General features: G+C 43.8%; 1 protein-coding gene across 1 annotated transcript in view; it reads left to right on the top strand.

Annotated features, from left to right (window-relative positions):
• The window catches only part of ACER2 (alkaline ceramidase 2), a 40,073-nt gene extending 30,391 nt beyond the window's left edge, over positions 1-9,682 (top strand). Inside the window, exons 4-6 of the mRNA XM_006881278.1 lie at positions 2,266-2,403; positions 7,403-7,540; positions 9,496-9,682. Coding sequence (XP_006881340.1) covers positions 2,266-2,403; positions 7,403-7,540; positions 9,496-9,682 — 463 coding nt within the window. The remainder of the gene's footprint in view (positions 1-2,265; positions 2,404-7,402; positions 7,541-9,495) is intronic.
• The last annotated feature ends 4,140 nt before the right edge of the window (positions 9,683-13,822 follow it).

Here is a 13,822-nt window from a genome sequence, read left to right as displayed (position 1 = left end):
ATAAACATGGGTGTGCATATATCTGCTTGGATGTCGGTTATGGTCTCTTTGGGGTATATTCCCAGTAGTGGAATTGCTGGGTCAAATGGTATCTCGATTTGCAACTTTTTGAGAAAGCACCATATCACCTTCCACAGTGGCTGCACCATTTTACACTCCCACCAACAGTGAGTAAAGTGTTCCAGTTTCTCCACAATCTCTCCAGCATTTGTTGCTTGCTGTTCTGTTAAATTTTGCTATTCTAACTCTAGTGAGATGATATCTCATAGTTGTTTTGATTTGCATCTCTCTTAGACTAGGGATTTTGAACATTTTTTCATGTGCTTGTTGACCATCTGAATGTCTTTTTTGGTGAAGTGTCTGTTCATATCCTGTGCCCATTTTTCTATTGGATTATTTACTTTCATCTTGTTGTGGTGACGACTAGTTTTTTGTGCTTATTACACAGGACATTTTTACCTTGTTTGTAAAATTATAAAGATTTATGTTTCTTATAGTCTTTGTTTTTGTTGTAAAATCATATATATATTTATCCAGTAGCACACAGATTTGGAAACAGGAGTGGCATCCACTTCCTAAATAGCATGCCTCTGGGAACTATGAACCTTGATAAATGTTGATAGTTATAGAGGGGCTTCAGGCATTTTCTTCATAGGGTCTCTATGAGTCATGCTCAGCTTGATGGCAATCAACAACAACAACAATAGCACCGAGATTCTCAAACTACATTGTGTGGTCTAAATGGGCGCTATGAGGAGAAATGTGGGGTCAGGATTGGTGGACAATTTATCAACAATCTGCGTTATGCGGATGACACAACCCTGCTTGCTGAAACTGAGGAGGACCTGAAGCGCCTGCTGCAGAGTGTCAAGGACTGCAGCCTGCAATATGGATTGAGGCTCAATGTCAAGAAGACAAAGATTCTCACCACTGGACCAATTGGCAGCATCAGGATGGATGGTGAAGAGATTGAGATTGTACACAGCTTTAGTTTGCTTGGCTCCATAGTCAACATTCTTGGCACCAGCAGCCAGGAAATTAAAAGGTGCATTGCCATGGGAAAGTCTGCTGTTAGGGACCTCTCCAAAGTGCTGAAGAGCAGTGGTGTCTCTCTGGAGACTAAGGTGCGTCTGATACAGGCCATGGTCTTCGCAATCACCTGTTATGCATCAGAGAGTTGGACAATGACCAAGGAGGATAGAAGGAGAACTGATGCCTTTGAGCTGTGGTGCTGGAGAAGAGTACTGAGAATACCATGGACTGCTAGGAAAACAAACAGATTTGTCCTGGAGAGGGTTAAACCGGGTGGCTCCTTGGAGGCAAGGATTCTGAGGCTCCGTCTAACTTACTTCGGACATGTAGTGAGGAGAGACCGGTCCTTGGAGAGGGACATCATGCTTGGGAGGGTGGAGGGATGGCGCAGGAGAGGAAGGCCCTCTATGAGGTGGATTGATTCAGTGACTGGGATAATTGGGATGGGAGTGTCAGAGACAGTGTGATTGGCACAGGACAGAGTGGAGTTTAGGGCTGTTGTACATAGGGTCGCTATGAGTCACAGGCGACTCGACGGCACATAACAACAACAACAGCAACAAATGGGCTGTATTGGCAATTTTTTTAAAAATAAAGTTTTATTGGCACGTAGCCGTGTCTACTCATTGTCTTATTGTCTATGGTTATGAAACAAAAAGAAAAACAAACTGAGTGCTGTCAAGTTGGAGCCAACTCCTGGTTCACCGTCAGTGGGTGTTCAGAGGGTGTGGATCCCAAGGGAGGAGATTGCCACTCTTCCTCCAGCGGAACTGCTGGTGCATTTGAATCTGTCACATTTAGGTTGACAGCACAGAGTTAAATGATGCAACAGGGGTGAACTGATTTGCAAACTAAAAAAGTATTTACAGAAGTGCAGCGCCAATCATTGCAGTAGAATATTTGAAAAAACACAGAGAAGTAATCCTAAAGAAAAGTATTATCTAAAATTCACCCTCAAGGCCTTAGGTTGATTCTGATTTGACACGAATGATGCTCCAATGACCAAGGCTTACATAGTCTGCTATTTTTGCAAATCTCTGATTATTTCCTAAGGACAAGTTCCTAGAAGTGGAATTATTGAGCTGGTTGAGAGTGAATTTCTTTTTTACTCTGGTGCTCGGTGCAGTGTTCCTCTCCAGCTTGCGCTCTTACCAGAAGTGTCCCCACCTTGCAGACAAACGAGTGAACCAGCCGCCTTTGCTAATTGATTTGGTTTTGCTTCCTATGATGCAGGGGCAGGTTCAAAGCAGTGGTCTGTGTCCTGTCTGCGGTTACGACATGCCTGGCGTTCGTCAAGCCTGCCATCAACAACATCTCACTCATGACCCTGGGGGTTCCTTGCACTGCCCTGCTTATCGCGGAGCTAAAGAGGTGAGTACTGTCCTTCCTGCCCGTATCTTAGGCTGTCCCCCTGCTGGTAACACGTCGACTCCTGGCTCCTTTGAGTGAGGGGGGAAAATCTTACACTTTGTGAAGTCCATTCCTGACTGTTGGATTAGAAGCAAGTTTAAGGGTTTGGTTTAAAATATTAATGATCCAGGGAGCTCTGGTGGCCTAGTGGCAAGAAGCTGCACTGCAATCCCAGAGGTGTGCGGTTTGAATCCACCAGATGCTCTGCTGGAGAAGGAGGGACAATCTCCTCCTGTACCAGTCAGATCTGATTTGATGGTACACACACACAAAACAATAAAATTTTTTAAAAAATAAAAAGAATGAATGATCTTATTTTCAGAAGGAACAGCTAAGTGTACTAGAGGCAGCAATCAAGGGTTGTCTTAGCAGGAACAGCTCCAGAACATGCTGAACAGCTAAGCTAAGCCTCTCAGACTTATTCTGTGTAAAGGAGAATAGACTTGTTCATATAACAAGAATAAGGAGAAATGTCCTCAAGAGGTTATGAGTTCCTAGTTACTGCAGACAGTTAACACACTGTGCTGCTGACGGAAAGAGTGTAGGTTCGAGCTCAGAGGTGCTTTGGAAGAAAGATCTGATGATCTGTTTCTGAAAATTCCCAGCCATGGAAAACCATAAGGTGTTCAAGTACGGGGCTTCACTAGCCGGAAGGGGTGTGAAAGCAATGGTTATAAAGAGGGTAAGACATTCACACACAGGAGCCTTTGTGGGGTTAGTGCTGGACTTCCAACTGGATAGTTGTCTGTTCAAACCTTTCAGCTGCTCTGTGGGGGAAGAGAAGGCAGTGAACTTCCATTAAGATTTGAAGCCTTGGAAACCCAGTAGAGGGATCAACTTGATAACAGCAGATTTGGCTTAGTGTTGGCATCCACACACAGGAGGAAAATGCAGAAGGAAGAACAAGAAAGAAATGTCTCTATATAAGAAGCCTTAAATCCAAGTGGAATACTTTCGACTATGATAGAGGCACTGTCTGTGGTTTAATTTCTCACTTACATTCTATCAGGTGAGGCTTTGCTACGTGCATTAGCATTTTTCCTTTGGAAAGATCTTCAGAGCTCAGGGTGAAATCCAGAAGCATTTTATTTTAGCCTTCTTGGATGTACTCCTGTCTTCCTCTCAACCAAACCAAGAAACACCGAACTCCTGCCCTTATTTTCTCTTTGAAAACGTTTCTTTCTTTCCCTCACTTTTAGAAGTGTGTTTACATTCAGGATTTGCTTGTCAGCACTTTCCCATTTGTGTGGTAGCTGTTTTGGGTGAGGTGTTCACTAAGATTTTGCTCTGCTCTGTTTTGAGAAGAGCGAAACCTTTCTTTCTCACTGTTTCCCTCTGGATTTGGGTTTGTCCTCAGTTACTGGCAGAGCCAAAGGCCGGGGCTGGGCAGTGGAGGAGGCATTCACACGTGGTGGCTGAGAGCAGGCGACTGCCAGTTCTTTTCTAGTTGGCCTGAGTTGCATGAGTCTCATTCAAGGTCAGGAGGAAAAACAAACCACTTCAGACTCAGACTAACACCAATACTAGAATAACTGTGATGTTAAACCCTGCAATAAGGAAAGCCGATAATTAAAGATTGAGGTTTTAGGCACATAATAGTGTGTGCTTTCTTCGTTTTGTTTTTTTTTTTCTTCTATTTTTGCAAACTGCAAATTAGCTCTTGCACAAAGCTGTTGTGTACAGGGTCACTTTGAGCCACAGGTAACTCAATGGCACAAAACAACAACAACACACTGCCCAGCCCCCCCCAAGTGTGAGTCTCCAGTGAGTGCTGTGTGTGTTATATGCGTGCACCCCTTAGTTACTTGGGCACATTATCTGGGGAAAAATGCATAATAAAGACAGGTGTCTAACTTCTATTTTTTTCCCTTTTTTCTTCATCATTCTTTTTGTGTCTAACCTCTTGTAGCCTTAATACAGAATCTCAATTTTTGGAAAAGCAATTTGTTCAACAAACTTCCACAGACATCACAATAAAACATTAAACAAGTGTCAACTCTCTATATCATCTGCATTTCAGAGTCAAGCCTGTCCCATAGGACTGTCATAGCTGTGATTTTTTTTTTAATTTTTTTTTTTTATAACAATAGGTCATCAAGTCATTCTTGTTAAGTTCCTCTGGGTGCATGGGAACCACCAGTCTTTCAGTAATTGAGCCCTTAACCTTTATGCCACCTCGGAGTCACCACTGAGCGACTACTACCCGCAGTGGGGGTAGCCATAAAAAGCAATTAAGTTGTGCCACACATGCTGCTGTTGTCATAGGGGGTGGAACCCCTGGGTCATATGCTAATTCTCTTTAATGTTTTGAGGACCTGTCACTCTATTTACCATGGTAGCTGGTTCTGTTTTCATTCCTACTGGCAATAGATGAAGATCCCATCTTTATTGCTTACTTTTTTTTCCTGATGATTCTACCAGGCAGCTTTAAAAAAAAAAAAAAAAGATACCAGGAAGGCAGACTTTGGACACCAGTTTGTTTGTTCTACACGTCTGTGCTAAGTTCCTTTTATGCTACACATCTTGAGTTAGACTCTGGGTCCTGTGAGAGATGTCACCTGACTGTTGAGGGGATGGAACTCCGAAGGAAGGATTGAGAGGGGCCCTCAACCACTCCACTGCCTCTGGGCATCCCTTTTCCCCACAGTGCTGCAATCGAGTGACTCAGGGACAAGGAAGGAAAATGCTATCGAGATCCCCTCTGAGCTGTTAGGATTTATGTCAGGAAAACACTGTGTAAGGGCTCATCGCTTCATCCAACAAACACTGCGTGCTTGTGTGTGTCTGCCGTGTTCCAGGTATGGAGTATTGTGTTGAGCAGAATACACGCCAGTGGGGGAGATAGACTGTAAGCAAACAGAAATAAAATGTACAAGATGTCAGAGGGATTATAATTGCTTCAGGGAAAGTTAAAGAGAAAAAGGTAAGGTGGCCACTTGATGATGGTGGTGATAAGAAGTGTTAGAAATGTTAAAAACTGTGGCCAACACCACAACAAGATAAAGGTAAATAATCCAATAGAAAAGTGGGCACAGGATATGAACAGACACTTTACCAAAGACAATATTCAGATGGCCAACAAGCACATGAAGAAATGCTCAAAATCCCTAGCCCTAAGAGAGATGCAAATTAAAACAACTATGAGATATCATCTCACCCCAGTCAGAATAGCAAAATTTAACAGAACAGCAAGCAACAAATGCTGGCGAGGTTGTGGAGAGACTGGAACCCTTATTCACTGTTGGTGGGAGTGTAAAATGGTGCAACCACTGTGGAAGGCGATATGGTGCTTTCTCAAAAAGTGCAAATAGAGATCCCATTTGACCCAGCAATTCCACTACTGGGAATATACCCCAAAGAGCCGTAACTGCCACCCAAGCAGATATATGCACACCCATGTTTATTGCGGCTTTGTTCACAGTAGCAAGGAGTTGGAAACAACCTAATGCCCATCAACAAACAAATGGATAGAGAAGCTGTGGTGTATTCACATAATGGACTACTATGCAGCATTGAAAAACAAGGAACTTATGCAATATTATTCAAAATGGGTGATCCTGGAGGACATTATGCTGAGTGAAATATCTCAGTCACAAAGGGACAAATAGTGCCACTGTTGTAAAACAGGACTGACATTGGGGTTCAGGGGAGACTGAGGTAGATGGGATAAATAATGTGTACTTCATTGAAACAGATGAGGGAGAAAACTGTTTAAAAGGGATATGTAATTAGGTATTATTGTCATGACAGGAGTCCAGAGCGAAGGCTGCATAGTGGAGTGGACCTGGGGGGAGGGATTGTGAAACAATGGGGGAATTTTTCTTTTACTTTTCAAAGAGAAGAATGTACTGGGCGGGGAGAGGGAAGGGCGGGCAGGGAGTAAAGTACAACAATGAATGAATGGAAATCCAAAGTCTCTGTAAATTTTCATTAAAATTAACTTTTGAAAAAAGAAGAAAAATTCCAAAAGAAAAAAACCCCAAAAACCAACCCACATAGAATATGTCAGAAGGATTATAATTGCTTCAGGGAAAGTTAAAGAGAAAAAAGGTAAGGTGGCCACTTGATGGTGGTGGTGATAAGCAGCGTTAGAAGTGTTAAAAACTGTGGCCAGGAAAGACATTGCTAAGTGACATGTGAGCAAGGATGTGAAGAAGGGCAGCCATGCGGGTACTGAGGGAACAGCATTGTGAGCGGAGAGAACAGTAAGCACGAAGGCCCTCGAGAAACGTGCCTGGCCGGGTTGAGGGACAGTAGGATGCCACTGGCCCTGAGCAGAGGGAAAGCATGAGGGAGAACGGGCAGGCGGGGAAGCTTGTAAACAAAGAATGAGACTCAGCCTGAGTGGTTGAAAGAGTGGACTCGCCTTTTCCTGAGATGGAGAAGACTTGGAGAAGATGAGGCTTTGGGCTGGGAGACAGAGTAAGAGCTACTTAGACCATTGCTTCCAGATCGACTCCAACTCACAGTCCCTGTTGGGATAGAAAAGAACGTCCCCTTCGGGTCTCTAAGCCTATAATCTGTAGAAAAGCAGGTATACCTGTCTCTGAGGAACCCTTGGTGAGTTAAAATCACTGACCTTTGTATTATCAGCTGAATGTCTAACCACTGCACCATCATGTTAAATTTAGATCCCTATTAGACAAGAAGGACTTCGGTATATGAGTCTATGTGGAAGTGTTGTATGTCAGGAAGAGAAACACCCTCTTGGGCCTTCTAGGTCATCTCAGTCACAGTCACACCCACACGTTTTACAGGTGGGGACAGAAGGCCAGATAACGCAAGTGAATTGTCCAGTATCATCCACTGAGTTACATTTAAACAGCCTAGGAGGCGAGAGACAGGATTAGAGCATCTGCTTAGGGACTGGAGAGCTGAAGGTCAGCAAAGGAAAACGAAGAGGTGTCTGGCAGGAGGTGGGAGCCAGGCTGATGGTAGGCGCCCTCTGTATCCCATGCAGGTGTGACAATGTGCGCGTGTTTAAGCTGGGCCTCTTCTCTGGCCTCTGGTGGACCCTTGCCCTCTTCTGCTGGATCAGCGACCGAGCCTTCTGTGAGCTGCTGTCATCCTTCCACTTTCCCTACCTGCACTGCGTGTGGTAAGCAGCCCCTGCTAATGGGAACCTGGCTTTGGGACAGGTGTCTTTACCCAGTGCAGGGTGCACAGGGCAGAGCCCAGGTGGGCTTCTCTCCTCCCGTGCACTGTCCGACATTCCAGGAGCAATGGGAAGAGTGCTGTTAAACGCAGAATTGGCTCCCGGGAGCAGAACAAAAAGACCTAATTGTATTTGCTTCAGGTCTGTGGTCTCTTACCTCTAGTTCCATTATTAAAGCACAAAGGAGCGTGGAAACTGAGTCGGTAACCTGAGCTCCACTGGCTTGAGCTGATCTCCAGGAGTGGGTGAGAGAGATGTGGGAGAGGTGTGATGGGGACAGAGACAGTCCTGAATAAGAATAGGCCTGCTGGGCCTGAGGCCAGGTGAAAGCTTGGGCCTTACAGGTCATCTCAGTGACAGTCACACCCACATGTTTTACAGGTGGGGCCAGAGAATGCAAGTGAATTGTCCAATATCATCCACCCAGTTACATTTAAACAGCATTGGAGGCGAGAGACAGGGGATTAGAGCATCTGTTTGCAATATTTAGGATACACTGTTAAGTAAAGCAGATTACAAAACACCCTACAGAATCCTCTACACAGAAAGCTAAGGGAAAAATATCGCGGCTTTCAGCTTCAAATCTGGAAGAATCTTTCTGTTTCTGTTCTTCACCTTTCTGATTGCAAAGGTTACTGGGATGGAAAGAATGTGCCCTCTGATGTGCCTTCCGGGCTTAGAATTTCCACAGAGGGCTCATATTGGTAGAGAGCTGGGAAACGTCTGTCAGATTCAAACTGAGAGGAAGCCTGACTTCTGTAAGAAGAGAGCCCAGAAACGAATAGCTAGAAAAACAAAATCACTTACGCCTAGGACCTTGTACATCTTTACCATGAGACCAGGCTGTCTACGCTGAAGGCTTCGGGGGATGAAGGACTATTTGCAAAACCCCAAACAAAACAATTAAATTGGAACTTCGAGTATTTGGGTCCATTGCCTACAAGTTCTTAGGTTCGACTTTGAATTAAACCAGGTGAATTTATGCACACTTTATATATTGGCTGAGGGTTAATTTTCAGATTATAAAAAATGCACAGACTTGATAGTACTCTTACATTTTTATTTCTCTGTGTAAATCCTCCCATCAAGATGTATTACATTTCTATCAAGCTTGAATGTTCCCTAGCCACACTGGTGATTAAAGCCATGTTTAAAATTAGATTATGTAATAGCTTTGGCTCAAACTCTTTTTCTAAATTTAATGTCTTTTCTGTTTTGCTTTTTCTCCTCAAAGTTTGAACCATCTTTTCTTTGTAGTTATAAAATGATCTGTATTATTTATAAGGAGTTTATCTATATTTTTAAATGCATTGTTTAAAATTTCATTTTGATTTGAGTGAAAGTTTACAAATCAAATTGGTTTTTCCATCCTTCACTTACACATATTTTTTACCACACTAATTACAGTTCATTAATGTAGTTAATTGGATAGTATCTGATCAATCCCTTATTGTACACTGCCTTTCCCTTCACTCAGTTTAATAAGTGTCTATTAGCTCTTTGTTAATTTTTACTCCCTTATTCCTCTCTTCCCTGGTAGTTGTCCTTTTGTCACTAACTTGTATCACTCAACATATTTATAAGAAGTTTAAACGATATAGGAATTAAAGAAGACAGAGGCTAATAGGAATGTCTGTTTCTGTTATCAAGTGTGAATATTTTAGAAAGTTCTTTCCTAAGCTGTGTTCTGAGTTGATCCGGACTAATGTCCTCCTGCTATTTGGGAATTCTCGGTCGTTGATCTCATCCTACTTAGAAGAGGCCCCTAGACTGTCACGATAGCCCCCAGAGGGGCTTCCCCAGGTAGGCGCAGCCCTTGCCTGCAGTGGGGCCTTTGTGTGCTGTGTGTTTTTGTGTTTGTGGATCCTGTCAGGTTCTCACTCTCAGCTCTTCTTCAGGCACATCCTCATCTGCCTGGCTGCCTACCTGGGCTGTGTGTGCTTCGCCTACTTTGACGCTGCCTCTGAGATCCCGGAGCAAGGCCCCGTCATCAAGTTCTGGCCCAGCGAGAAATGGGCCTTCATCGGCGTCCCCTACGTGTCCCTCCTGTGTGCCAGCAAGAAGTCGCCCGTCAAGATCACATGACAGCCAGGCGTGGCTGGGTCCCCTACGTCTTCTCCCTCAAGCACTGGCCTTCATTCTCTATCAGAGACAGCCAAGAGGTCTTGCGGGGTAGAAGGGGTGTGGCTTTTTAAAATTGGCTGGTCATGAGCTCTTACTGGTGTGTCTGGGGGTGAGCAGAATTCCACTGTGCGTGGGCACGAGCCACTGTCTTCTCACTTCTGCACGGGGTCACATGCACCTTTCGAAGAGTCACTTTCAAATGCACTGGCTTCTTGAGCCCATGCGCTTTTTGGTAGTGGTAGAGCAGTCCCTCGGGGTGACCCAGCTCCAGCCCACTGCTTTGCTTCCTGGTGAGTTTTCCTGCAGTTCCCCAGCAATCATGACTGAACTCTCCTGTTGACAGACAGACCCTCCAATGAACAAGACCCTCAGAATACCGGGCAGAGCAGAGCCTCTCCTTAAACAAAATCAACTGTGAAACACACGAGGGCTTGTGGAGAAGGAAGCCAGCTTTTCACCTGCTCTTCTCAACTCACTTGGGTTTTTGCCTCTGTGAATCTACCTACCTCTGCTGAGACATGGAGACTGGACTTCAGGGAGGGTTAAATAAGTGAGAACAACCCTCTACGCCAAAAACCAACCACACTCCACTTGTGTAAGCCATTCTGGAAGAGAAGCACAATTTTTAAATGTTGATGCCCCCTTTTCTCCGCCCCACTTCCGGCTCTGCAGCCTGAAATACACGAAGTGTAGTCAACCACGTGAACATTTCACAGACGCTTCCCTCCAATAAGCTCGAGCTGCTCGCCACTGCCAAAGCGCTCCTTGCAATCATGGTAGGGCTTCTGGCTCAAAATTTGGAGCAAACCTGAAGGGTTTTTTGTTTTTTTGGTTTTTTTTAAGCTGTTTTCTCGTTTGAAGCCTGTAGTATGTTATCCTGTCCTGGAAGCTACCTTCAAGGATCTCGTCTGTTCATTCCCTGGTATTTGCTGTGGGATTCCGCCTCTGCATTCTCACTCTTCAAGGTGCTGCCTGTGGTTTCTCAAAGCCTTTGACTGTTGGCTTTCCTCTGGTTCTGGCAACACCACCACACTTGATTCCCTGACTTGGGTCAGGCACACAGCAGGGAAAAATCTGTTGCCTTCTGAGTTGTTCTAACCCCTACTGACACTGGCTCTGACTAACCTCCTCTCGGCTGGGCTGGATGGAAGGCCTCAAACTGTCTGCAAAGTTTGAAGTGGGAACCGTGGACCTCAGGGAACCCCATTTGAACTCAGGCATCCTGCTTTAGAACATTCCACTGTGGGGGCGGAGGGGAGAACTGGACAGAACAGAAGTGGTTTTCCTGTGGAGACACCAGTTAGATCATCTGACTTAAGTATTTACAAGGTGGACAGTCATCATTTTTGGCGTGTCTAGAAATTCTTCCTTTGGTTAGAGTTGGCACAGGCTAAAAGCAACTGCATTTAAAATTAACTAAATGGCATTGTCTGCTTCTGTGGCTTTCAAATTATTTTCACAGTACAACTCTGCAGTAAAAAAAAATCTTTATTGAACACCAATGTAGATTGTATTTTATTCTATTTATAAAGGGTAATTGATAGCATCCATGTAATTGCATATCGTTAATTTTCATTCTCAGTGCCATTGAGTTGTAACTGTCCCAAGACCAGCTCTTCAGCAAGTTTCCAAGGCTATAAATTGCTCAGGAGGAGATGGCCTGTCTCTGTCTCTCAGCGCAGCTGGTGGGTGTGAAATACTAGAGAGGCAGAGCCTTCAGAGAGCAGCCTAGCACCCTACAGACTGTGCTCCCAGAGCTCTGTGACTCCTTATCAGGCAGTGAAAACGCCAGTGAACACACCAGTGGCTTCCACGACAGAGGGTTTTTATGTAGATGATTGTAGAAGTTGCTTTATTATGGCTTAAAAGTGCGTTTAAAAAATGATATTTGAATTAAATATCTGCAGAACCTCTGATGCGATTCTATTAGGCCTTGTTGGTTTGGGGAATAGAATAAAGATTTCCATTAAGCCCGGCAGGTTTCTAGGTCAAGTCTTTTTAGAAAGGGAAATATCAGACCATCATCACTTCAGATAGAACTTTTTAGGAATAGATACTGGCCTTGTCCAATTTCGTTTCATAAAATTGCTCCCCAAGTGCGCAATTTGGGGGCATTTTGAACACAGCTGTCTTTGTTATGGAAGCAGAGATGTGAGGAGACAAACTGTATTAGGTAGGGTGGGGTTTTTTGTTTGTGTGGGGAGGGGTACATAATTTCTGGCTGAAGGCTTCCATAGTGAAAGGAGCTTTGTCTCTACAGTCAAGGAGGGACCATTTCCCTCTGGAAAGGTAGTGTCCCCTGGGGGCCTGGGAGCCTTCAGGTTCCCATCTTGTCCTTCCTCCAAATGCCCTTTAGAAACAGGGATAAAATGCTGGGCACATTTGCATAGACTTGGAAGTGAATGAATGTCCTTTGCTCCTAGCCAGAGGATTCATTTAAGATGTCAGAATAAATGCTTTTGATGTGAAAAGCAGAATGTCCCCTAGCAATTGGCTCTACTGAGAAGAGGACTGAGAAAGAAGTATGCAATGGGGGAATAGGTGGAGAAGACCCAATGTAACTCCACTTCAGAGCTAAAATTAACACCCGCCAATCTGAATTGGTAAGAAGAGTATAGGGGAGCTCTGGTGGCATAGTGGCAAGAAGCTGCACTACAATCCCAGAGGTGCATGGTTCAAATCCACCAGATGCTCTGCTGGAGAAGGGGGGGCAATCTCCTCCTGTACCAGTCAGATCTGATTTGATGGTACACACACACACACACAGACTAATAAAATAATTTTTTTAAAAGAGAAGAGGATCCTAATTTTACTTTAAATTGAATTTATGGCATCACTTACATTTATGTGGAAGCATTACATGTTTTTTAAAGAAAATTTGACACTATAGAAAAATTACAAAGAAAGTAATCTACATCTCTGTTCCCCAAGGGTAAAATTTGTTTCATTTCCCCCTTATTTTTTTTCCTTTTTAAAATTTTAATAATTTTAATTAACATTTACAGATATTTTGGATTTCCATTCATTCATTGTTGCACTTTTCTCCCTGCCCAGCCCTCCCTCCTGCTCCCCACCCCCCCACCGCCCCAGTTCACTGCTCTCTTTGAAAAGTCAAAGACAAATTCTTTCTTTGATATACAATCACCCTACACCCCTCCCACTGCCCCAAGTACACACCACTAATTTTTTTTTCCTTTTAAAAATACACTTTTAGGGGAGCTCTGGTGGCCTAGTGGCAAGAAGCTGCACTGCAATCCCAATGGAACACGGTTCGAATCCACCAGATGCTCTGCCGGAAAAGGAGGCGCAATATCCTCCTGTACCAGTCAGATCTGATTTGACGGTACACGCACACAAAATACTAAAAAAAAAATACACTTGTAAATAGATAATTTGTAAGGTTGGCTGCAACCTGTAGCTTGCATGGCATCTACACACCAGCTGTATTTTGTAGGAAGAGCAGGTTTGGAATCCATTCAGGTTCACTGTGGACTTGAGTTCTCTTCACTGGATTCTGAGATTACTGCTGTGGAACACAATGTGAATGGGTCAGCCTTGTCTTCATTGTCTAGTGCTGCAATGACAGAAACACCATCGAAGTTTATTCTTTAACAGTCAAGGAGACTAGAAGTTGAAATTCACTTCTCTCTTTGTTAGTTCTGGAGGAAGGTCTTTGTTCCTTCAGCTTCTGTTTCTGGTCCCTTCAAGAAGTATCTGTGTGTTTTGGACCTGATCCTACCCTATCCTTCTCCCAGTTTCTTCCTTTAATCCTTTTTTTTGTATCTCAAAAGAGATTGACTAAAGATCCCCTTTACACTAATCCTGCCTCCCTAACATAAGAAAGACAACTCTTCCCTGAAAGGGATTAGACCCACCTTCAAAGAGGTTAAGAATCGAATTCTACTCTCTGATATGCCTCTCAAGTTAGGTTGATGATAGAAAATAATCATTAAGTATGTGATTCTCAAGGTTTAGTATTTCCAGATGATTTAAAGAAATAATACCTTGCTTAAATGTGCAGTCAGTAATCTTTTTATTTCCAGAAGTGCAGCGATGTGGAAATTTGACCCTTTAGAATTTGATCATGTTGCCTCAGCATGG

Source organism: Elephantulus edwardii, unplaced genomic scaffold (genome assembly GCF_000299155.1).
Source record: "Elephantulus edwardii isolate Elephantulus edwardi_28Jun2011 unplaced genomic scaffold, EleEdw1.0 scaffold00014, whole genome shotgun sequence".
NCBI classification, from domain to species: domain Eukaryota; kingdom Metazoa; phylum Chordata; class Mammalia; order Macroscelidea; family Macroscelididae; genus Elephantulus; species Elephantulus edwardii.
The sequence above is the reverse complement of the archived record's forward strand: the minus strand, read 5'-3'. Positions and strand labels throughout refer to the sequence as shown.